At 38.4% G+C, this 26341-nt stretch overlaps 1 protein-coding gene and 1 long non-coding RNA gene across 3 annotated transcripts in view; one reads left to right on the top strand and one right to left on the bottom strand.

Annotated features, from left to right (window-relative positions):
- LOC136834255 (gamma-aminobutyric acid receptor subunit beta-like) overlaps positions 1 to 8094 on the top strand; it is a 172445-nt gene extending 164351 nt beyond the window's left edge. For both annotated transcript variants that reach the window (XM_067096600.1, XM_067096599.1), the window contains exons 6-8: positions 4326 to 4610; positions 5348 to 5663; positions 7114 to 8094. In XM_067096600.1, coding sequence (XP_066952701.1) covers positions 4326 to 4610; positions 5348 to 5663; positions 7114 to 7408 — 896 coding nt within the window. In that variant the 3' untranslated portion in view covers positions 7409 to 8094. The remainder of the gene's footprint in view (positions 1 to 4325; positions 4611 to 5347; positions 5664 to 7113) is intronic.
- Positions 1 to 26341, bottom strand: part of LOC136834257 (uncharacterized) — a 135807-nt gene that overhangs the window by 80551 nt on the left and 28915 nt on the right. The window contains exon 2 of the long non-coding RNA XR_010851703.1: positions 13320 to 13398. This is a non-coding gene — a long non-coding RNA (uncharacterized lncRNA). The remainder of the gene's footprint in view (positions 1 to 13319; positions 13399 to 26341) is intronic.

The raw sequence follows: 26341 nt of genomic DNA, 5'->3' as shown, positions 1-26341 counted from the left end.
GCACAGCCTTCGCAAACACTGACTTTTGTGCGTAACTGTAATAACCACAATGCCATCTTGACTCCTCAAATTCTTCGCACTTCTTGGATACACTTATTTATCTCTATAAAGCCTGAGATCCAAATGCAAGATTATGAAGTAATTTCGATGTCGGTAGCAGGAGTCGAACCAGCACCCGGTGTATCAGAGCGATGTATTTATTGTATTTATTGTTCGAATTCTGTTGAACTCATTCTCATATAATCAACAGTAGCAGGATATATATATATATATATATATATATATATATATATATATATATATATATATATATATGTTATGTGTTTTACCTGATTCATTTATCACATTACCACAGGTGAAAAATAAGTGTGTGGTCCTGACCGGTTTCGTTTATTTCCAAGCCATTGAAATAAAGTGTATATAATATGTATATAATATATATATATATATATATATATATATATATATATATATATATATATATATATAAATATGTGTATATGTATACATAATATATATTATGTATGTAATATTATATATATGTATATATATATATATATATATATATATATATATATATATATATATATATATATATATATATATATATGTATATATATAATCTTCGTCGTTGTTTCTGTCCCTACACAAAAGCACGCCTTATCGTTCAGTAAACGTACCACCAGTAAGCAGGAGAACGTTCATGACGCAACAACGAACGTAACGCGAAAACGCACGCAACGTCCGTGTCAATCGGTCGCGAGAGACTGACGCAACAAGAGGGAGGTACTGAATATTTGTATTGGTAAAATATCTTCAAAGAAAAGATGGGGGTGGTGGTGTTTGGGGGAAGGGAGAGGGGGAAGGGGTAGAGAGAGAGAAATGGGCGTGGGAGTCATATCGACGGAAAGACGATGCCCCTTCCCCACAAAAAAAAATTGCTATTCCTGAAGTCATGCACACCTAAAATGTGTGTGTGTGTATGTGTGCGTGGGTTGTATGTTCTGGTGAGTATTTGTGGCAACCCTTCAAACCTCTCTGACTTTATTGTGATTCTATTTGTGCGTGTTGTGACTCTCCAGGTCTATTTCTCCATCTGTGTGTGCGTACATACGTGTTTGTGTGTGTGTGTGTGTGGAAAGCTTCGAAATCTGTTTGTTCGTATGTGTTCTCTCTCTCTCTCTCTCTCTCTCTCTATATATATATATATATATATATATATATATATATATATATATATATATATATATATATATATGTATATATATATATACATTTATATGCATATATGTGAATTTATTATAACATATACATATATATCCTCTCTAAAACTGCTGTGCCCAAGTGTGTGTTTACGTATGAAAAAATCATCACACATACATACACAAACATCTCTCTCTCCCTCTCTCTCTCTCTCTCACTCTCTCTCCGCTCCGCCTTTTGGAAAAAGCCAAGAAATCGTGAAAAAGTCTGAGACGCGGTTTTCAGACGCCTTTCAGCAGCGACATACCTTCAACGCCCTGGAAAACCCTCGGCTTCAGAGGCTGCCTTCTGGCTGCCATCGCCCCTCCCCACCTCGTACCGTTCCCCTCGGGAGGACCTGGGTTTCCCTAGGGAGCCGCTGGGTTTCCCCTCGAGGAGCTGGCTTCCCCCTGGGGAGGCGCTGATACCCTCTGCTTCCTGGATGGCTGCGGGAAGTGAAGTGTGATGATAACTACAATGAAAGAAGAAGCTCTCTCTCTCTCTCTCTCTCTCTCTCTCTCTCTCTCTCTCTCTCTCTGGTCATGATTCTTGCGGATGATGGAGAGAGAGAAGTGATGATGGGAATAAAAGGGATAAAGAGGAAATACATGAAAATAACAAAGATTATTCTCAAGGACAATAAGTAATTTATTTAATTTTAGTGAGGGTTTTATATACTATATATAAATATATGTCTTTGCTCATGTTTATTTGTACAAATATTACCAACCAAATTCTTGTGAGCAAATTTTAGTAAACAAAGTAACAAACAATACACACACACACACACACACACACACACACACACACATATATAGAGTATATATATATATATATATATATATATATATATATATATATATATATATACATACATATATCACTTTTTTATTGGTTCAAGACAGCAAACCACAGCTCCTTCAGAAACCTTCGTTGTAATCCACCACTGTCCACAACTACCAGATGCCTAGATATACTATATATATCAACAGATTCACAATGGGCTTTGACGGGCGCCCATATATCATTTTTTTCTATTGGTTCAAATCAGAACCCTGACCTTTCAATTCTCGTTGTAATCCTACAGTAGTACCTTACCAGGATGTTTAGCACACGTAAGTCAATAGATTCACAATGGGCTTTGACAGCGTACAAACACATTCTGTTCGCTTATGAATCGAAGGCCTATATCATATATATGAATATACGTATAGATATCATATATATATACACATACACATACATATATATATATATATATATATATATATATATATATATATATATATATATATATATGCTAGACTACAATAGTTCATTTATCGTTCTAATGAAGTTAAGGGAGAAAAGGCTTATATATACATACAAGGGAAAAAAACAACCGAATAAAAAATTAAAGCAAATATAAAAATATAAAAAACAAAAAACATAAAACAAGTAACAAAATGAACAAAAGACAAGGGGAAAAAAGGACTGAATGAAGCAAAAAACAGAGCAAATATAAAAAAATAAAAAAAGACAAAGTGGAAAAAGGATTGAAAAAAATCAAAAAAATAAAATATAAAAAATACAAGGGGAAGAAGGACTGAAAAAAAAATAAAGCACATATAAAAATAAACAAAAACAAATAAAATTAAAAAAGACAAGGAGAAAAAGGACTGAACGAAAGCAAAAAAAAATAGAGCAAATATAGAAACAAATAAAATGAAAAGAGACAACAGACATGTTTTTTTGGCAAAACATTCTGATTGTCGTAATAACCTAAGCCAGCCGCATAGCCGGGCGTCAGCAAATCCGGGAAATTTTCTGCGGAGAGACTATCTCTGTCAGAGGAGGAAAACGATTTCTTCTTTTCTTCTCCTCCGTCGATTCTCTCAGATGGAGGAATTTTACTCCTTTTTTTCGTTTCTTTTTCCTCCTTGATTTGGATTTCTATTTTGATATTTCAAGGTCGATTTTTCCTAATGCGTTTCAGCCATTATATAAAACCTTTTAATTTATATTGGTTCTTTGTTCTGGTTTATTGGCTAAAACTAACGTTTATGCTAATGCAAAGGTCAATATTGCTGAAAATAGTCTTTAAATATATTTACGCTTTTTATGAAAATATGCGTCTGCTTCATATTTCAAAAGTTCCCTAGTTTTTTCTTTCATTAAGGTAATTAAGAAACACTTTTTCCCCACCTGTAATTATTCATTTCCACTATGCTTGTACTTCAAAGGGAGTTCTACCACAAAGGTCGTTGTTTTTGTCTTACTAATATCAGCTTTATCGTAATAATCCACTGTAATAATGCGCTGAGACAAACGACCGTGATGCCATTAGGTCTACAGTTCTACAACAAGGGTACAAATGTAGTTACGTTCTTGCTAGATTTACGCAGTTTATTAACAAATTTTCTCTCCCCCCCCAGAAATATTTCGCAATTTTTGGGGCGAAGGGGCCCGCAAAGCACAATGAAATAAACTATTGTAATACCATTAAGCCTACAGCTCTACAAGATATGGGTACAAATATAGTTACGTTCTTGCTAGATTTAAGCAGTTATTAACAATTTTTCTCTTCTCTAAATATTTGAGCCATTTTTTTAAAGGGAGGGCGCAAAGCACGAAATGGTCTTGTTTTCGTCATTCATGTGAAGAGATACATAATAATTATTACTGAATTTCTAAGCATTCCCTTAATATTTCTGGTCTTAACGTGTTGTTTTCATGTACAATTTATGCATCGTAACTTTGAATCCTGTAGCATATCTTTACTGTCCCCCACTCGTGTATTATAATATTTTACTTAGATTTTTATGTATTATTAAATTGTTAATTCATCTGTTTTTCTAATAACTAATCTCCGCTTTCTGTATTTCCTATTACCTTCTGTTACGTCTTTCGAATGAAAACCATATTCTTTGGAAGCTTGAATTTCAAGTCGATGGCTTTGTGGTCTTGATCCATATGAATAGGGTTCATCTTCTGAATAATAATAATAATAATAATAATAATAATAATAATAATAATAATCATCTAAGGAACTAAGAATCATGAAGCTTTAGGGGCACAATAATAATTCCTCCTATTACCAACAGATGGCTACACCGTCGCGGACGTAGTCATGTACTGGAAGGAGACGCCCGTGGTGGGCGTGGAAGAGGCCGAGCTGCCCCAGTTCACCATCATGGGGTACGAGGCCAAGGACAGAACGGAGGAACTGGCCACGGGCGTCTACAGGAGACTCTCCATCAGCTTCAACCTGCAGAGGAACATCGGCTACTTCGTGTTCCAGACTTACTTGCCCAGTATCCTCATCGTCATGTTGTCCTGGGTGTCCTTCTGGATCAACCACGAGGCCACTTCGGCCCGTGTGGCTTTGGGTGAGCAGGTTTCCAGTCGATTTTGTTATTGGTTTGATCTCGTTTGATTTGGTTTATGAAATTTAGGCTGTCAGCCCAAGCACTGGGGCACATGAATTGAATTGGTTTATGAAATTTAGGCTGTTACTCCAAGCACTGGGGCACATGAATTGAATTTATTTGGTTTATGAAATTCAAGCTGTCAGCCCAAGCACTGGGGCACATGATTTGAACTGATTTGGTTTATGAAATTTAGGCTGTCAGCCCAAGCACTGGGCACATGAATTGAATTGATTTGGTTTATGAAATTCAGGCTGTCAGCCCAAGCCCTGGGGCACTTGAATTGAAATGATCTGGACTATGAAATTCAGACTGTCATTCATCACCTCCATATTTCGCATTGTCACAATGCCCGGAAATACACACTTTGACCTCACGGGAATTTTGGCAATGCCAGAAAAACAAACCTTTCGTGAAAAGATAGTACCACACATTTGCAGTAAAGAAATAGAATTACAGCCCAAAATAAAATCATCTAAATCTTCGTACCCTCTCACTCACGCCCTTGCTAACGCCCTGGCGTCTCCCGCAGGCATTACGCAGTCCCATAATAAAACAGTCTATTCCATCATACCGAAACCATAACTTCCCACTGAAGCCCTTATTAAAAAAGAATTACGCCCCCGAAATCAAATCATCTAAACCTTCGCACCCTCTCACCACGCCCTTGCTAACTAACGCCCTGGCGCCTCCCGCAGGCATCACCACCGTGCTGACCATGACCACCATCAGCACGGGCGTGCGCTCCTCCCTGCCGAGGATCTCGTACGTCAAAGCCATCGACATCTACCTGGTGATGTGCTTCGTGTTCGTCTTCGCGGCGCTGCTGGAGTACGCCGCCGTCAACTACACCTACTGGGGTCAGAGGGCGAAGAAGAAGGCGAAGAAGATGAAGGAGAGCAACGGCCAGAACAAGCAGCCTCCGGCGGCCATCAAGGCGGACGGCTTCACCGCCCCCAGCGAGGAGATCATCGAGCTGCAGGACATCCGCATGTCCCCCATCCCCTCCATTAGGTGAGGAAGTCGGGGGGAGGGAGGGGGGACCGGTAGACAGTCGTTTTGCCTATTTATTTATTTATTTATTTATTTATTTATTTATTTATTTATTTATTTATTTATTTATTTAATTTATATATTTATTAATCTATTTGTTTATTTATTTATTATTCATTCATCTGAGGTTAAGGGACAGAACTGGAAACTTTTGAGGCAGGAAAAGCGAGAATAGGAGTCTAATTATTGATGCTACACCTTTCGATTAGGTGAGAAATTTGAGGGGCACAATAATGAAATCGTTTCATTTATTTATTCATTCATTCATCTGAGGTTAAGGGACAGAACTGGAAACTTTTGAGGCAGGAAAAGCGAGAATGGGAGTCTTATTATTGATGCCACACCTTTCGATTATGTGGGAAATTTTAGGGACACAATAAAAAATCGTTTCATTTATTTATTTATTTATTCATTCATTCATCTGAGGTTAAGGGAGAGAACTGGAAACTTCTGGGACAGGATAACTGAAAACAAGTGCCTAATTACCTGAAGTCACGCCTTTCGATAGGTGAGGAATTCAGGGACACAAATGGACAAGCATTTTATTTATTTATTTATTTATTTGTTTGTTTGTTTATTTACCTATTGTTTATTCATTTATTTATTTGGGGTTTGGGGAGAGAACTGGAAACTTCTGGGGCAGAATGACTTAGAATAAGTACCCAATTACCTGAAGCTATCTTTCGATTAGGTGAGGAATTCATTTATTCATTTATCTGAGATTGATGGGAAGTAAGACTGAGATTTTGGGAGGGAGAGAACTGAAATTTCTGGGGGGTTTGAGATTTGAAGGGTGAGAGAACTGGAAACTCCTGGGCAGGAAACATGAGAACAGAAACCTAAGCACCTGACGCCCATGCCTTTCGATTAGGTGAGAAATCGGAGGATCACAATCGAAATTTACCGATTTATTTTTGCCGAGGTGAGGTGGGACTGGGGAAATTGGATTTTATTTACCTACAGTTTTCTCATTTCATCTATTTTTTTTTCTGGTCAGAGGAAGACGGGGGACGGGGGAGGTGGAAGTTAACGGAATATCTAGTATAATAATTGTGTATAAGCAAGTATTAATAATTTCTTTTTCATCACTATGCTTTACAAAGGTTTAAATGCCCTGATGAGGGATCATTTGCTTCTAACTCATGATTACATTTCAGTAATGAGTTTTTGGGTTGAAAGGATATATTCTACAACATATCCTTTCAACCCATAACATCCCTGTATCAACATGAGCAATTCATTCAATTGGCAATGAGATAAATAACACGTCACGTCGATCTAACGACCCCACAAGACAACAGAAGACTATTCCAATCACAAAACTTTATAAAAAAAAATCATTAGAATGAAATTGCTTTATAAACACAAAGATAAGTGCAACTGAAGGCAGACTCTTTTTCCTCCCCGACAGACAACGCCACAACTCCAAGTTCTTCTCGAGCGAAGGATCTCTGCAGGACCTGAAGTTCCCTCCCTCATTTCGCATCAACCGCAACTACTCCTTCCCCACCCGGTCCAGTCTGCGCGCCCCCAAGGCCCCCAACAGGAAGAGGATGATCTCTACCCTGAAAAAGGGCGCCTCGGCCATCAAGGGGGCCATGCCTATCATTAAAGATGTTAACGTTATCGACAAGTATTCCAGAGTGATCTTTCCTCTCTCCTTCGTGTTCTTCAATACAGTTTACTGGTGCTTCTATCTACTCTAAAAGTCAGCTCTGTTTTCGTCATCTACCCACCCCCTCCTCCTCCAGCCATCCCTCCCTCCCTCCCTCCCCCCTGGTCCTCCCCCTACCCTCCCCCCAACACCAACCTCCTCTCTCTCAACTCACTGATTGGCAGTGGCTAAGAGAAGAAAATCATAAGAAAACGAAGACAATGTTGAAACGATTAGTTTTCGCTGAGAAGAAAGCTGCCTGTTGCTACATTTAGCCTATGGGCGTACTTTCCAGTAAGTAATACCTGTTAAAATGCCTAGATGATAACTGTACATACTGTTACAAAGGACAGAAAACTCTGGAGGGCTCCAAGTCCTTCTCTGCTAAGCATTTCCTCTGTTCTAAGGATCTCTGGACTTTCCAGATATATATATGTAGTGTATGTGTATATACATATTCCCAGATATACTTGCGTGTGTATATATGCAAATACATATGTATACGTATTGTTTAGAGTATTGTGATATACTCAGAGAAAAAGCGCTACTCATAAACTCTCAATTAGGAAAGGCATTTTACCATGAATTGTTTTAAAACAGGGATAATGCAGTGACGATGTATATAGTATAAATGTCAGGAATGAATGCGCCCCACCCCCCAGTTTCCCGCCCCCAACCCCCCCCAAAAAGTGATTTGTGTGCCCCATATGCTGTCATGAAGACAAGAGAAAATAAAAATACTCATCACTTCAGCCCGCTCCTCCGCTTCGGAAGGACACAGACTGGTAAGGAAGATCATTTGGATTCTAGGATCAAAACAGATATTTGTGCTTGTCTTTTTTTTTTTAAAGTTTGGTCAGTTTGGTGAAATATCTGCTAATAATAACCATGCACTAATAACCACGCGTCCTGTCTATCCCTTGTCCTATGCTTTGTTAGGAAAATAGATGTTTGTGCTTATTTTTTTTTTTTAAGTTTGGTCCGTAGGGTGACATATTTCCTGATAATGAACGTGTGTCTTGTCTTATGCCTTGTCCTTTCCTTTATATAGGCATTACGTTCTTTTGAAGCTTGTTGAGCAAATTCATGACCTTCACATAATAATAATAATAATAATAATGATAGTATTTTCTTACGTCAGTTTAAGTACTGTACTAGTTTCAGTTTTATTGTTGCTATCTCTGATTTCGTGGACACAGATCAACTTTACAATGTCACCATTCAGCTCAGAGTCAACCACAGAAAAATGGATCACCTATGATAATATAATCAACTCTCCTTTAAAAAGAAATATCCAAAACATTGATGTAAACATGAACATTTATATATATATATATATATATATATATATATATATATATATATATATATATGTATTATGTATATATATATGTAATAATATATAAATACAAACAGAGTCGTATATATGAAATACTTATACAAGAATCTCTGCTAGCTAAATTTCTGCCTTCTTATGATTTGTAATGAAGTAAGTATATCAGTCAACTTGACTCGTCTAGACTTCTTATACAGCCTCCCGTCTATGAGCCCCGCGAGGCAACCTTCCCTAACAAACATAAAACAGGCGTATTTACGTCTCTGTATTCATTCCAGATTCATCTACTCGTGGACTTCACACGTTCCCCAGGGCTGAAATTGTTGTCAGTGAACGCCTCGATTCCCAGATCCTAAAGAGAGAAGAAGCCTTCGACCAAGAAGCCGTTGTTGTTGTTCTTCTTCTTCTTCCCCAAAAATCATCTGACGATGATCTGGAGGACGGGGAGACGCCCCTCCCAAACCCACACTCCTCCTCCTCCTCCTCCTTCAACTCCTCCTCATCCTCCACCTCCCTCTCAGTCATGAGACAAGTAATCATGAGGCGGCCCATCTTCCCTCTGGATCTCTCTCTCTCTTTCTCTCTCTCTCTCTCTCTTTCCCTCACTCTCTTTCTCTCTCTTTTTCTCTCTTTCTCACCCGAGGGCCGAGTTTTAGGATATAATTTTTTATGCTGACGTATGATAGGAATGAATTTCAAGAATCGTCATAACAATAGGATGTAAAGAGATTTATACATTGAGAACTGTAGTGTGGATGAGATAAAATAAATACCTGCCCCTATCCCTAGGCAATACCTCTGTTTTAATGAGGGTTCTATACATTCAAAACTTATTATTACTGTTGACAGAAAATAAAATGAGATGCTGGGGATTCGAAGCAGTGGCGCGGAACTAGAGTCTGTTTCCTGGGATAACTTAGCTAGATTGACACAAAAAACAAATAATAAATTGATCAATGTTTCGAGGACTTCCTCAGAAATGTCTATACTATAAGTACTAATCATAAAATTGAGTTTATTATGATAAGAAGGCTTGACGTAGATATGTTTGTTTCATTTCTTTCAATATTCTGCGTTTCAGTTTACAGAGAAATCAGTTCTCTCTTAATTATCAAGAGAGGATAATGCAATGGTAAATGAGTCAGTTAATTAAATCAGCCTTTTATCAAGATATAAAACTGAAGTGACCAGCATAATATTCTCTTCCAGTCGTTTACATAATATTATATATTATAGGTACGTCTGAGCATTTCTTGAAAAAGGAGAAAATTTATATTTTATATATATGTGTATATATATATATATATATATATATATATATATATATATATTGTCTCTTATAAAGGAGAAAATTTTGAATATATCAAACAACTTCTTAACGCCTCTTATCATAATGCTCTCAATCCTTCAGTAGGAGCTCGGCTGACCCAAATTCTACCTTCTCACAATTGGCCACGAACGAAACATATCAGTAACTTCGGTTTATTCAACCATTTAATCCTCCCATCTAGCCTCCAGGCGTCAATGACCCTAGCCGTTGCGACGCCTCGAACGCGCCCCCCCCCGCCCTCGTTCGCCCTCAGGGGAAACAAATGACGGTCCCGCAGCCCCTGCATCATTTTCCACTCTCCATGTTTCTTAAGGTGTGTATCTTGAGAGACGGTGTATCATACAGGTGATTATAAACAAGAGTTCTTTACCTATTAGCTCTGTAGATGCTCGCTTCATAGATGTTTCTCATAATAATTATTATATGCAAGTATGTCAGGCAAACAACTCCGAAAGTATTAGCCTATGCTTAGGTACCCAAACGACTTTATCATTATTACAGTTTAGGTTATAAATACCATTTAAACATACGTAGTCACCATAGAAAAAAAAGAAAGAAAAGAGAGAAAGAAAAAAAAGCATAATGTTTCTTCAGTATAACTATGGACAACGCTTTTCACGTAGCTCTCACATCCCATAGCACCAGTATTACTCTTTCATGTTTACCGTAGTTCTATGGTTGACTTGGCTTGCCAACACTTGTGGATTTTTTCTGTCATTATCTTCTATTTTCTTTCACACTTTTTTTTTCTTTTGGTTTTTGTTCCTCGTGATCGACGTCGTCATTTCCACTAGAGGGATGGACAGACTGGGTCATTTCCAGTGATTAAAAGACCGGTCATTATTCTCTTCACGTTGGTTCTTTCATGTTCTTTCCATGCCTCGTTCGTTCTCGCTTCTGCATTTCGCATTTCGGTACACATTTAGGTCTTCCTCGTATCCATCTGCGTTTATGTATAATATATCTGTTATACTACTTAGTAAAATACCACAAACAGATGCTCAAAGACTATCAACAATATGGAGTCTAAATGTATGTCAAAAAAGTTCAGGAATCTAAGAACTGGATTATCATATCTCCGTAGGCCACGTTCAAGAGTCCTTTGGTTTCACCTTGTGTCGTTGTGTTAACCATTAACTTTATCAGAAGAGACCAGCTGACTTCAGGTATCCTTTCTGAAGGAGAAGAGAAAACCTAAAGAACGGCTCAGTTCGGAGTCTGCACTGACGAACAATTGAAACTAGCAAAATGAAGTTTCATGAATTTTTAAACACCTCTAGTAGCTGATACTTCAGTGCGTCCGATGCACGAAATATGTGAATTAATGCATCCACGAAGAAAAGACTTGGATGAAGACCTAGATCAGGTGGAAGTGTAAACAGGGAGTGTTTATGACAGAAGGGCCCAACGCCTTAAAGGGAAAATCTGGCATAAAAACTTTTATCGATGATGAAGAATTGATGCATTCATATTTCCAGTGTCTTAATCTCACAGAATAATGTTGTTGCCTTTTAACTCTACTCTTCTGTCACCTTAGTGCCCAAGAAACAAATTAACTTTCTATACCATAAAAGGGGTTATAGCTTCCATTTAGTAACCTGCCGTCACACAAAAACAGCCATTAGTCTCCGTACAATAACTTGCTGTCCAGCAAGAGGAACCCACATTCTCCTTTCAGTAAGCTGCTGTCAGACATAAGGTGCTGTCCAGAAAGAGGAACCCACATTCTCCCTTCAGTAAGCTGCTGTCAGACATAAGGTGCCCACAGACTACGTTCAGTGACCTGTGTCAAACCAGAGGAACCCAGTCTCCAATCAGTGAGACCTTTGGTCAGGCTAAAGTATTACAGCATCCATCCAGCAACCTCCTGTCAGACTCAAGTAATCTAACTTCCACTGAGTGACCCGCTGTCAGTCTAAAGTAACCCATCCTCCATTTAGTGATCCGCTGCCAGACCAAATGAACCCAGTCTCCATCACGTAATCTGCCGTCAGCCAAAAAGGAATCCACAGTCTCCATTCAGTGACCTATCGTCAGGTCAAAGGTACCCAGTTTCCAATCAATAATTTGCTGTCATACAAAAGGGAACCACGGCTTCCATTCAGTGACCAGCTGTCAGACTAAACGTACCCGTCTCCACTCAGTAATCTGCTGTCCTACAATAGGACTCCACGGTCAGAGCTTAGATCTCCAGAGGCCTTATTGCTTACCCTGTCATTAGCGCATAGAAGAATACCCATGACCCACTTTACATGTGCTGGGTAGAATAGTGTTAAGTCGAGGAGTATGACGAAATATCCCGGTGTTTAAGGGAAGGACTTGATCATTAAGTTTGATTATCTCTTCAAGGGCCAAATTTCATGCATCTGACAATCTTTTGACAATCAATTTCAAAGAGATTTTACCTGCTTAAAGAGAGTGCCATAGAAAAAGGCTCATGGCGTCTCGTTTTTATTGGCGACTAGTAATACTAAATGTCCTTTTTAGAAGCATATAAACAACAAAGCAAGCGAGTAACCTGTCACACGAGAAACAGGAGACTTCCTTCTTCTGTGTGTCCCGAATTTCATCAAGTTTCCAAATTCATCATTCGGTCTTATCTGTGGTATTTGACAAACCAAGCCAGGCTTATATTCTTCAAAAGTATAGTGTCATCATCACAACTATTATGGTGAGGCATTTGCCTGGATGGGTCACTAATACAACACTTCAGGAGGGTCGAGTGCGTTAATGTCAAAAAGTCGCAATGTCATCTCGTGTTTACTGTTATCTAGACGACTGTGTGCCGGACGAACACTTGTGGAACGAAATGACCAAAATGACGATAAACTGGACACGACTACTTTTGTATCTGGTACCTCTAATCTACATTGTGGATGTGCTTGTTGTGATTATGGTCCTAAAATCAAAACATGATTGGTTAGTTTTTGTTCGATGAAGAGGCACGGACGTCATGTTGTCTCTGAATATTCTCCCATTGCGGTTCACTGCCGATACTGTCTACGCGTTCGTGTATAAATGATAGGGATAAAATGCATAGTTCTGTTTGTGTGTGTGTCATACACACACAGATATATTATATATACTATATATATATATATATATATATATATGTTATCATATATCGGTGCATTTATATAATTATACAGGATCTGCGTTTCAAAATTCTAAACTTTCTCGTTTTTTTATCGTAAACAGTTGAACTAAGGACATGAAAAGATAGAAAACATATGCCAACATGCACATAACAACATTTTCCTTACTCAGAAATTCAATGAAATTCATCTTCCCACTCACCCCATTCACTTGCTGAGCTGGAAGAAATGCTCGTACAATCAGTGCCACAGTATCGTCTGAATCAACATGCCAACAGAATCTGGAGAAAAAAATGAAAATTCCTATGAACATATTGAAATATTGTCCGATCATTGTGAGAATTAAAATGTTTGTATACCTCTAATTCCAAATATCAATAAGTACTCTGCATCTTTCATGTCCATCATTTTTGCCTCTTGAGTGTTTTGACAATCATGCCTGGTTTATCACGGGAAAATGAGACTCAAACTAATAACACATTTACTAATGTTCCACTTTGTTACACAGCACATCCAAAGAATTTATTTATGTTAATAAACAAAAAAAAAGAGACTTTTTAATTGTATAAAAATTGCATACGCGCCTGTTCATACGAAACTGATTCAGAAACTATTTCCCTTTTTTTATCCCGTTCAGTTTGGAGTATGCTGAGACTTAAATCAAATAGCGTAGCCCTTTCAAGTGTCAATCTTTCAAGATGTTTTCTAAATATTTCTAGCTTTTCTACCTATCATGCGTGGGAAAGGGCACCAACCCACAATACTGCTATACAAGAGTAAGTTTTGAAGCCCGTTATCTAAGTAAGTCAGAGTCGTCTCGATCCAGGCTACAGGCATGTCTAAGAGAGGGCCTGAATAGCCCTTTTCCCGGCCTTGACTCTCCTTGTGGCTGGCAGCAGTGTCAGCAGTTTGAAGAGACTGACAGCAGTTTGAGGAGACTGACAGCAGTTTGAGGAGGCTGGCAGCAACTTGAGGAGGCTGACAGCAGCTTGAGGAGACTGACAGCAGCTTAAGGAGACTGACAGCAGCTTAAGGGGACTGACAGGCAGGGGAGGCTGACAGCGGCTTGAGGAGGCTGACGGCAACGAGAGGCTGACAGCAGCAGGGAGGCTGACCAGCAGCGAGGAGGGCTGACTGCAGCAGAGAGCTGACAGCAGCGTCGCAGTTGACTATGGCGCTGCTGTTTCTTGGGAAATTAGACCGAACCAGTCGTCATACAGTAGGAAAACTTGCAACGGCTCCTCTGAACAGGAGGGAGTATGTTTTGTGTGATGATTCACACGTAAATTCAATCTGTGGTCCCAAAGGCTGCCTTTCAAATAGTAAAATATCAGGAAAAGGAAAAACATTCAATCAAAAAATTATCGACAAACTTTAGAACCTCATGGCATTTATATTGTCGAGATTGATTTGGATTTTCCTTCACCTTATCAAAATAATAAAAGGAATTTATCACGAATGCTTTCAATCTGAAAAGGAATCATCTTACTTCTCTTCATATATCATTATTTATCCTATCCATCACGCACATAAACATTCACTTAGTAATGGTAACCAAAATGACATCCACAGTAAGGAAATTATTTCGGTGCTGAGAAATATTAACCTGGATTTTTTTTATGTTATGCTACCAATAGGAAACATGTACATTACGTGCCTCACATAATTATTTTGAAGCAGGTTTGAATCTGTCTGTCTGTAAGATTTTTGCAAGTTTCTTTAATCAGAATCGGGTACCACATCTAGGGTAAGATTTATGTAACTTGTGTTGTGATCAAGGTAAAGAACGCGTGTGTCTGATACAAAGAGAAAAACAAAAGACAGGAAAATAAGCACAATTTAGTGTAATAGAATGTTGCATAAGTACAGTAGCTGATGAAATACTCAAAGACTTAAAAAAGAAAGTTTCTTGCTAGTCGTCTCATCCCTTTAATTCTACATCATCAAGATCTTTTAGTTTCCCTTTCATCAATTCTTAGGATATTGTTGGTTAAAGACATATGACGCTGTGCAACTCAATATCCATAGTCCCGTTTTCTTTCTTGCAGTACTTCATTTGATCCAGCATCCATAATTCCGTTTTCTATCTCACGGCATCGCACCTAATCCTCTGTAGATCTGACACTTACCCTGTTAATTTGCACTGACGCTTTCTGAAGCCCAGCTGTGTCCCTTAAAAAATACGTCATAATGAATGTTATGTCATGTCTGACCGTGATAGATAAATAAAAACACTTCCATAATTATCTCTTCTATGAGAGCAGTGAGCACAGCATCTGACGCAGAATGTCTTTTAATCACTTTAGTTGGTTTTTCTTCCCAAAAAATAGTCGATCGGATACTATCTAACGCTTAATAACTATTGTTAATTTTTGGCACTCAGTTTCATCATATGCTGAAGACTATCCAGAAGAGAATAATGAACTCTTTATATATATAATGTATACATACATGTCTCATCATCTCTCACATACACTTTTGCTCAGTTACCATATCTGTTGGTTTGTCTGTACGCATTTAGTCCATTATTTCCAGTCCTGTATATGGCATCGGTTTTTTTTTCTATTGTATTAGTCGTCCGCCTGATTTTATCATAATGTAAATGAAGTAGGAGTTACAGTTGTATTCTCCGTTTTTTTTTAATGTAACTGTCAGTCACTTTCCATGAATGTGTTTTTTGAGGTTTTGTTTCATTTTGGGGAAGTACAATGACATGTCAGAGGGTCAATATAAACTTGTGATGTAAATAAAATGCCGAAAAGATAAGGACAATAAAACTTATAATTTTCTATTGTTATTTCGGGTTTCATTCAACCTCTCTCTCTCTCACTCTCTCTCTGATAGTTTTTGTCTTTTCAGGAAAATGTAATGACCGCTGGAGAAATATTTATTGTTAATATTGGATCTATTCTTGGCTTTTACAAGAAAATGTGAATTAATGAAACTGTAAAACCCGGCTATGAAAACTTTACAGCTAATTGTGATGATAGCTTCGTCATATGATGATGTAATTGCTTCTACTTAAGCTTATGGAATTTTGCTGCAATTTACAGCGAATCAAATAAATTTAACAGATTTGCCAGGAGAAATTAGGATAACTGTCAAAACCAACGAGTAAGGAGTAAACATGGCTCCCTGTGGTACTCTGGCTTAATTCGCTAGTATGATCCCTATCAGCCTAGGGAGTAGACTCTATTTATTGCAGGTCATCTGGCGTCGCAACTACCTGGGCCACTGAAACCGACAATCTAGATTGTGGGGGTGGAGAATCAGATGGCTTCTCCCCATTAGTATTTTGGTTTGATAAAATTATCTAAGGCACTTTATGTTAAACTCGAAATGTATTGTTTAAACTGTGTTTTTTGCGTAAGTGGAAGTTTTATAATACCGTGACTGCATGGTAACGATTTCAATTGCAAAATTTAAAGCATTCCGCACCAATTATGTTCTTTCAATGGTATCTAACGTTGTTCAAAAGTCTGTGTTTAAGCTTAACTACGCATCTGCTTCCAGTAAGCCAGTATGCTTACAGGAAATAGTTTGGTACGTCTTACAGCCCTTATATCCAACAAGTTGACAAAGAATAGTAGTCCAAACTTGTTCAAATGAATTTCAGTGCTGCCTTTAACTTCGTTAACCTTGACTTTTAAATAAACTTCAAATGTCAGTGTTGTAGGTTATGTGCTGATCTTTTTCAAGTCATTTTTTTAATGACCAGCAGCAGAATGTGGCTAAGATGGCGTTTCTAGGTCGATCTGACCTTTCATATCTGGCATTCCACAAGGTCTACCTATATGTTAAGCCTGACCAAGAGTTATTTCAGCATGCAGATGATGCACTTCTTATTATCTATCCGTTCTTCCAAATGTATAATGAAGTTACTGCAAGACTTCACGGAGCTCTAGATCAGATCAGTATGTGATACAACCAGTAGGGTGAGAAGATGAACACCAGAAAAGATAAGGCTATTGTTCCCACTATGATTCACTGAGCATAGGTACAAATGTACTTGGAGATCTTCTATATAAGTTGCGTGACTCCCGTTAAGAAAAAAAAAAAAAGTAAAATACATTATAGGATACATAAATTTCTTTTGCCAAGTGAACCAGTAACCTTTTCATGGAAGGCCGGCAGAACGGATAATTCATGTTCCAATCTAAAGCCACCACACTGCAGGGGTAATATAACCGTTGTTCAGAAAAAAAAATCATGAAGTAACGTAAGATGAAACAAATGCAACGATGTTGAAAGGAATTTAAGTGATTTTTACAATATGAACATTCATATTTTCCGTCGATATGGCTATAGCGCGTAAGCCCACATATCATAGGCCTACCCTATTTATTGAGGCAATTCTACAAATGCACACTTTCTGCCATATCATAGCATTTTGCCTTCACAGTTTACACAAAGTACCGAAACTTATTAGTAAAAATTAATTCAAGCAAGTCCGTCGTCACCTTGACTTCTAAGATCAGTACTTTCATCCACGATAAAAAAAAAAAAAGTGTAGGGCCTTAGCCTAAAGCTATCCAGTCCCTTTGCACCTATGACTCGAATATAAATCAACTGCGTGCAAGCGTGACAAGCCCCTCAACCATACGGTTTGAAATCGTAACTATATTTATAGATGTACATCAAATATACTGCAAGGTAAATTGCAAGGAGAAAAGCGCATTTATGATGAGCATAATTCTGCCCGTATGCAGTGAGCACCGTTTGGTATAGTACTAGTACTAGGGGTCCCTTTTCTCACGCTGAGGCAAGGTGATACCGCATTGTCCACCCTATTTAAAGTAATTTCCTTAACAATAAAATAAAATCCTTTACAACAGGAAAGAGATTTATACATCCATGCATTATTAGTTAATTAACGAGATTAAATACCGTGCACATGAAATGATCTCTTTGTTATTTATTTGCTTCTACAACTGCAGCTTCATCGAAATTGTCATTTGAGTGGCTCACAGGCGTCAAACAAAACCGCTTGTCTCCAACTTCAAATTTAGATCAGCAACTACCCACGTTGCCACCTCTCCTTATCAGCGTCGTAGGAACTTGCCCAGTTACCGTTGCATTAATCTGTAAAGAATTCCACAAGTATCATTCACTAAATACTAGTATCACCTTGTATTTGCTGGTATTAATTACTGTCACTTACTTTAGTACCGAACTACCAAACTTTATAACTTTTTATAAGAGAATTTTAGGTTTGGGTATAACGGGAATTCAACGTCGAACTGATTCTCTACAAAAGTTGAATCATCATGATAACAAATTATTACGTGAACCCGATTACATAAAAATGCGAGGATTCGTAACTTTCATGTACTGGTTAAAAAGACGTGTATTTTTTCACACGGGGCACAAATACTCATTACATCATATTATTGTGTTGCATGAGACAGCGGTTAAGTTTACTGATTACACTGCACAGTGGGAACACAGTGATCACGGTACACTTTTACATATTACTTGGCGCCCGCAATATTCCTTACAGCACGTCAGAATACGAATCACAATCACAATGAGTAACATTACCTATGAGTCTTTTCTTAAAAGACAACATCACGAACTATCATAAAATGACAAACAAGAAACTATTGTATCCTTTACGGTCTTTGAGTGCAGAATTGGCAGAATCGCTAAAATCTGGACATATAAATTGTACCTGGACCCAATATGACGCCACATGGAAATGATAGACCAAAAGACCGACCATCATGAACAATGAAAATTCAGCGCTGCTCTCGTCCGTAATGCTGGCCACTTACATGTACCTTCACCCACACCTCTTGTCTCCAGAATCGTCTCACTAGTCTCTACAATGACCAATAGACATGTCAAAACGTCGTGCGGCAAAAGAAACTGACAAGAATACATTGAAGTATCCAAAATAAATTTCTTGACAAATCTACGGATTTACACCACCGTATTTCAATACTTGTGTAAAGAATATTTCCAACTATTTGTTTTTGTGTCAAGTACATTTACCAGCGAATTCTGGTTTTTGTTTAATAAATATTTCCAGTTATTATTATTTTTTATGTAAAGAATATTTCCAGTGATTTCAATACTTGTGTAAAGAATATTTCCAGCGACTTCTGTTTTTGTGTCAAGAATATTTCCAGCGATTAATGTTTTTGTTTGAAGAATAGTTTCAGTGATTTCTGTTTTTTTTTTGTGAAAAAAATATTTCCAGTTATTTCTATTCTTTGTGTAAAGAATATTTCCAGCGATTAATGTTTTTGTTTGAAGAACAGTTTCAGTGATTTCTGTTTTTTTATGAAAAAATATTTCCAGTTATTTCTATTCTTTGTATAAAGAATATTTCCAGTGATTTGTTTTTTATGTAAAGAACATTTCCAGTGATTTGTTTTTTATGTAAAGAATGTTTCCAGAGATTTCTGTTTTTTCATGTAAAGAATATTTCCAGTGATTTGTATTTTATGTAAAGAATATTTCCAGTGATTTCTACTCTTTGTGCAAAGAATATTTCCAGCGATTCTTTTTATGTAAAGAATATTTCCAGTGATTTCTATTCTTTGTGTAAAGAATATTTCCAGTTATTTATGTTCTTTGTGTAAAGAGAATTTCCATTAATTTCTGCTTGCTCTGTAAGGAGTATTTCCACCGATTCTTGGTTTTGTGTTAAGATGGGAAGGAATTCCTTGAACCTTCTGTTATAGAAAGATCTGAATGTCAGGAGTGAATTAATAAAGAATAGATAAATTAACTTGTTTATCCAATGGAAAATTGAGGATCATTATTATTATTATTATTAATAAAAAATACTCATAGTAGCCTGAGTTTTAAAATGGAGAAGCAAACCCACAGTTATGTGTATGTACATATATTTAAAGATAAGACAGTACAGATAGCTTTCGGGAACTTGTTCGGTTCCTCTTTTCAATCTGACGCGTTGATGTAGCACTCCAACCAAGTAAACATAAAAGGACTCAAAACAAGCGAAGTTGTTTATACCCTCTGGAACCGGTCGTCAAACATAGATCAGGCAATGCCGTCGTTTTCTGATGAAAGTCCCGCCAGTCGCCTGGAACGTCTAATTGGTCCTTGCCCGATGCGGTCGTTTTGCTGGTCATCAACCGCATAGGAGGCGCCTGCAACATCGGTTACTGGAAGTAACCGAGTTACCTGAACGGGAGAAAGAGAGGCAACCGCAGCGTCAGATGTGGCCAGCGAGACAACACTTTCATAATGGTCTTTAATATACTTCTTGGAAATAAGATTGTTGGTGAATTTATCCTCCTGTGTAAAAAATTTACACAAGAGGATAAATTCACCAACGATCTTATTTCCAGGAAGTTTTATGAATAAAGACCATTATGATAGTGTTGCCTCGTTAGCCACATCTGATGCTGCGGTCGCCTCTCTTTCTCCCGTTCAGGTAACTCATTTCCAGTAACCAATGCTTTAAAGCGCCTCCTATGCGGTTGATGACCAACAAAACGACCGCATCGGGCAAGGACCAATTAGACGTTCCAGGCGACTAATTTCATCAGAAAACGACGGCATTGCCTGATGCTTATGTAAGAAACGAATGAATTCTGGCTGAAATCTAGAATGGAATTATTGAAAATGCCAAGAAAACATCGAAAAAATATGTTTGTCATGCACAGATCAAAGTAGGCTAACACGTAGGCTTACGACACTTGCAGAACATCCAATAGCAGGTAAAATTTTACAAGTTGCCAATAAATATTAGTTTGCGAGAATTATGTATTTAAGAGTATTTTTTTTTATTTTTTAATGCAGATTCGAAAGATATAATAAAAAATCGAGTAAGGCTGTTCGGACCGGAAACGAACATTATCAGCTTTATTTTTTCAGTTACAAAATTGATGAAATGAGATACAAAGTACACAGGTCATTACAACAAATGGGTTACAGAATTCTGACGGACTGTTTGCTTGTTTTGTTGCGTCACGTTCCAAAGGCGTTGCGACTTCCTTTGGCCCAGTCGATGAGGTTGGCTGGAGGATGGGTGTATGGGAGGGGGGGGGACCTCCCGTTAGCTGGATGCTGCTGGGGGGTTACAGCAGCCAACACCTATCCCGCAGTTAATCACGCCGAATGGGCTAAGAAGAACGCAACTCCTTCGGAGCATTTGATGCAGATGAGTCACGTTCCAAAGACGTTGCGATTTCCATGGCCCAGTCGATGAGGTTGGCTGCAGGATGGGTGTATGGGAGGTGGGGACCTCCCCGTAGCTGGATGCTGCTGGGGAAATTGCAAGCAGCCAACACCATCCTGCAGTCAACCCTGCCGAATGGGCCAAGAAGAACGCAACTCCTTCGGAGCATTTGATGCAGATGAGTCACGTTCCAAAGACGTTGCGATTTCCATGGCCCAGTCGATGAGGTTGGCTGCAGGATGGGTGTATGGGAGGTGGGGGGACCTCCCATTAGCTGGATGCTGCTGGGGGGGTACAGCAGCCAACACCCATCCTGCAGTCAACCCCGCCGAATGGGCCAAGAAGATCGCAACTCCTCCGGAACATTTGATGCAGATGAGTCACGTTCCAAAGACGTTGCGATTTCCATGGCCAGTCGATGAGGTTGGCTGGAGGATGGTAATGGGGTGGGGGACCTCCCATTAGCTGGATGCTGCTGAAATTACAGCAGCCAACACCCATCCTGCAGTCAACCCCGCCGAATGGGCCAAGAAGATCGCAACTCCTCCAGAACACGGCGAATCTGCATCAACTCTTCACCAGTCAGACTTCTGTAAGTTTCGTCTTCTTCGTGCCATTATTGCATTTCGTCAATTTTTCACTCGATGATATCTTCGAGTCCATTCTCATAATTTCAAGAACGTCTCCTAATAAATCGGCAACTTTTTGAGCTGAACGGTCCCTTTCTCCAAGAAGCTTAGACATTTTATTCAAAACGCTTTCCAGAGCCTTGTGCATTTCTGTGCTACTTGCTGTGCATGCACGCAGCAATGTGAAAAGCTGGTTGATATCGTCGTCTGAATTCACGTGGCTAGTACCCCAGGCCATTTTTAATCCAAATCGATGTTTCTTACCAAACTTGTCCGCAAGGCCAAAGTCCACGATTGTCGGCCGATTTGTCTCTTCATCAATAACGACATTTCTGCCGTGCAGGTCGTTATGGGCTATACCCCGACGATGCATGTTTGCGACAATCTCTGCAATCTTCTTTACCATTAATATTACCTCTATGGGTTTTCGGTCCGTTCGAAAACCCCATTCGAGAAATGTCACTGTACCAGCATCGTTCATGATAATGCTATAGGGTGGTACAGCGGACACTGCGTAAACCTTTGGCACTCCCTCTATGCCCCTTAGCGCCCACATATAAGATACTTCTATCAGCATATCACGGAGAGCTGGTCTAAATAATACGTTGAGATTTACGAAGGGCACCTTAATTATGAGAGGCTTCTCTACATCGTCAAAATGGTAGCGATAGCACGTACTAAAAGCGCCTCTGCCAACTACGTTGAACGACGGGAGAGGAACATCTTCCAAGGTGACTACTGGAATATTCAAGCGCCTTAATACGTTGAAGAGTTTCCTTTCATCATGACGGAGTCTCTTGATCCCCTGGAATTTCTCTTCACACTCCCTCAGAGTTTTTGGTAGCTCCAAACTCGTTGGTTTAACTATTTTCCGAATCATCTTTTTCCTTCTGCTATCTATCCATTCTTGAAGTTCATATCCGATTAGTCTGAATAAATTTCGACGGTTATCTTGTACGGCTTTAGACATGCCCTCAAAATCCTTAGTAAATTCCAGGGCTTCTAAAGCAGTTTCTTCTCCTATCTCTTCCTGTCCATGTCTCTCTTCCAAGTCACTGTGCCCCTCTTCTGAAGTCATCTCATTCTCTTTACAGTCTCTTAATATTCTATCCAGGTGCTGACTGCTGGCATCGTGGATTTCTGTTGGAGCGAAATTCTCTTGCGTTTCTTGACCAGTTGAGGAACAAGTGTGCTGACCAGATTTCCTCTGTGTTTCCTCTTCCTCTGCTAGTTTTTGTGTCAGTTTGGTACTTCCGGTCGACCCTCTTGGCTCTAGGCTGGTATTATTCATCTGTGCAAGGCGCGTTAAAACATCAATTTGATCTTTTTGTAGTCTGTACAGATGTATCAGGCAGTCATTCTTTTCTCTTTCCCTCTGAAGGGCTCTTTGAAGCTTCTCACAGTCATCTACCTTCTTTGGCTGCTCAGGCAACTGTGTGCTGAGCTTCCCTACGGAGAGCCTCAAATTTTCTATTTCCGCTAACAATTCTTTGTTCTCTCTCTTTATTTTCGCGTTCGTTCCCACCAAGTCCTTATTTTTTATTCTTAACATTTCTACTTCTTCATTTTTATCCCTTAGCCATTCCTTCGCTTGATGATACTCTGTACGTTGTCTGGTCAGGGCTTCCTCGAGTTCTCCTTTTTCTTGCCTCAGTTCATAAACTTCTTGCTGGAATTTACTTTGCTGGGACATTTTCTCTAGCTGCAGTTGACGGACGAGCTCCTCCCGCCGGAGTTTTTCTTGGTCGACTTCCTGTTTCAGAGACTGGACCTGGAGGTCCCTCTGACGGACATCCTGGTTTAGGCGTTGGGTGACGGCTATCAAGTGATCAACAACGTCAGTCGAACGCTCTGAATGTTGCCAAGTCGTCGTCTGCAATCCTCCTGCTCTCGCTTTCTCCACCCTCGCCAGTTCCTCTTCAAGAAACGATATCCTTTTCCTGGCGTCTGATAAATCCCTCCATTCACAATGGGGGACTGGAGCGAGTCTTTCTTCGTTCTTCGTAGTAAAAGTTGATGACGTCGAGCGCAAAATTCTGTTTTCCTCTAGATGACAAACCTTTTCCTCCAAATGTCCTCTTTCTTCAGTTTCCTGTGTCAGTCTTTCCTCCTGTCCTTTTGTTCTCCCTCGCTGATTAGTTTCCTCTTGAATGGTCCAGTTTCGATTAGAATTATAACTCACGAGATTTTCCTGGGCGTTCGAAAGATATTCTGAAAGCAAGCCCAGGCTAGTGAGCACAAATGTAATTTCCGAGGGAAGAATTATATAACAAATATTAACTCCAATTCGGAGACAATTGAACACAGCGTTTATGCAGTTAAACATGATGATGCTTTCTTGTAAAGTAACGCTCCCTTTCTTTGGCTTAGATCCAGAATATGCCACATAATCTCCAAGTCAAGAAATCGACTCCAAAGGTTTCAGAGAGCTCGTCAGGTCTCCACAGGACGTCTATGATCTCCGTATGTTGTAACAGCAGTGATGAATCACTTCCTGAAGACTTCGAGCAGCTTCAGGGGACTCGCAAAAAGACTCCAAAGGTTCAGAGTTCGTCAGGACTCCTTTGCAGAGTCAGTATTATTCATGATTCCTGGTCATGTCGGCAATGCGACAAGTCGCGTTGTATATGTATGTACACATACATATACTGTACTACATACATGGAAGGATCTTAAAACGTCAAGAAACTCCTCTCTCTCTTTGGCCTGGTATTGTAAAGACAGAAATTGCTATCTTTTAGAAGCTTGTATATATATATATATATATATATATATATATATATATATATATATATATATATATATATATATATATATATATATATATATATACATATATATATATATATATATATATATATATATATATATATATATATATATATAAATTAGATATATATATATTCTTCTTCTTTTAACGTGCTTTTATTCCCATTTTTTGTATGGGGTAAGCACGATGCCTTCTTTTGAAGGACTTTTTGATTTGGCTTTGTAGACCTGTGGTCTCGATCGGCTGCCCTGCCTGACCATCGCTTTAGACCCCGGTACGTATGTTTCATGTATCATACCCGACCCAACGCCCTTTCTTCCCAGCAGCGAGAAGTTATTGCGCGGGTATGGCGAGAGTTCGAGACGTGTGAGATGTTTGTTATGTTTTTAGAAAGGTGTTGTAGTGGCTTTGTTTTGTGTGTGTTTTTAGTCTGTAACATCCATTTGCTTTTTAAGCAAACCTATCCGTTGATTACATATATAATCCCGGGATGTCTACACAGATAGCAAAGTGTCTGTCTCTTTGATCAGTCGGCTGCGGGTTTGAACCCGCGCCACAGACCTCTACGAAGTCCGAAGCTGCTGCTGTAACCGACTGAGCCATCGAGGCTCGATAAATTAGATATATATATATATATATATATATATATATATATATATATATATAGAGAGAGAGAGAGAGAGAGAGAGAGAGAGAGAGAGAGAGAGAGAGGCTGAATGAAACCCAAATAACAATAGAAAATTATAAGTTTCAGCGTAAAAGTTAAAATAAATGGCTAAAAAGACTGGATTACTGCTTCTCACGAACACACACACACACAAAATACAAAATATGAAATGGTTCAAGTAAGAGTTTAACCACTATCAACAGTTGGACAAACAGAAATAAAACCCAAACAGAAGCCAAACAGAAAGAAAACCAAATAATAGCCAACTAATCTGAAGCTCTCCCATGGCAGAAATGGGCTAAGCACTGGGAAGCTGTTTGTTTTTTGTAGCATTCTGAGTTTTATAGAGCATATTGAAAGTTGGAAGCTGATGCATATAGATGCTATAATTTTGTTGACATTACGGACTCTCTTTACACACACACACACACACACACACACACACACACATATATATATATATATATATATACATATATATATATATATATATATATATATTATATATATATATATTTATATATATATAACACACATATATATATAAAATACGTATATGTATGTCTCTCTCTCTCTCTCTCTCTCTCTCTCTCTCTCTCTCTATATATATATATATATATATATATATATATATATATATATATATATATATATATATATAAATCGACACCTATTCTTAAGATTATTTCGATCAAAATTTCTGTAGTTTACATAGCCAGTTTAATGATGCTTCTGTACAATATTACTGGTTAACTAATAATAATAATAATAATAATAATAATAATAATAATAATAATAATAATAATAATAAAATAATTATAATAATAATAATAATAATATTACGGCATCATAAAGCCAATGCAGAAAGATATCGATATCCACAACGGCTACTGGTCAAGAGTTATGGGCTTTTGAAAAAAACATTGCTTGTAGACCTATGATATCTGGAAAAGACGCTGCGACACGTGAGTTAAAACATGGGAGTGTAAAAGAGGTCTGGTGT

The sequence above is a fragment of the Macrobrachium rosenbergii genome, chromosome 53 (assembly GCF_040412425.1).
Source record: "Macrobrachium rosenbergii isolate ZJJX-2024 chromosome 53, ASM4041242v1, whole genome shotgun sequence".
Taxonomy (NCBI): Eukaryota; Metazoa; Arthropoda; class Malacostraca; order Decapoda; family Palaemonidae; genus Macrobrachium; species Macrobrachium rosenbergii.
Note: the sequence above shows the minus strand (reverse complement) of the source record. Positions and strands in the feature narration are given on the sequence as shown.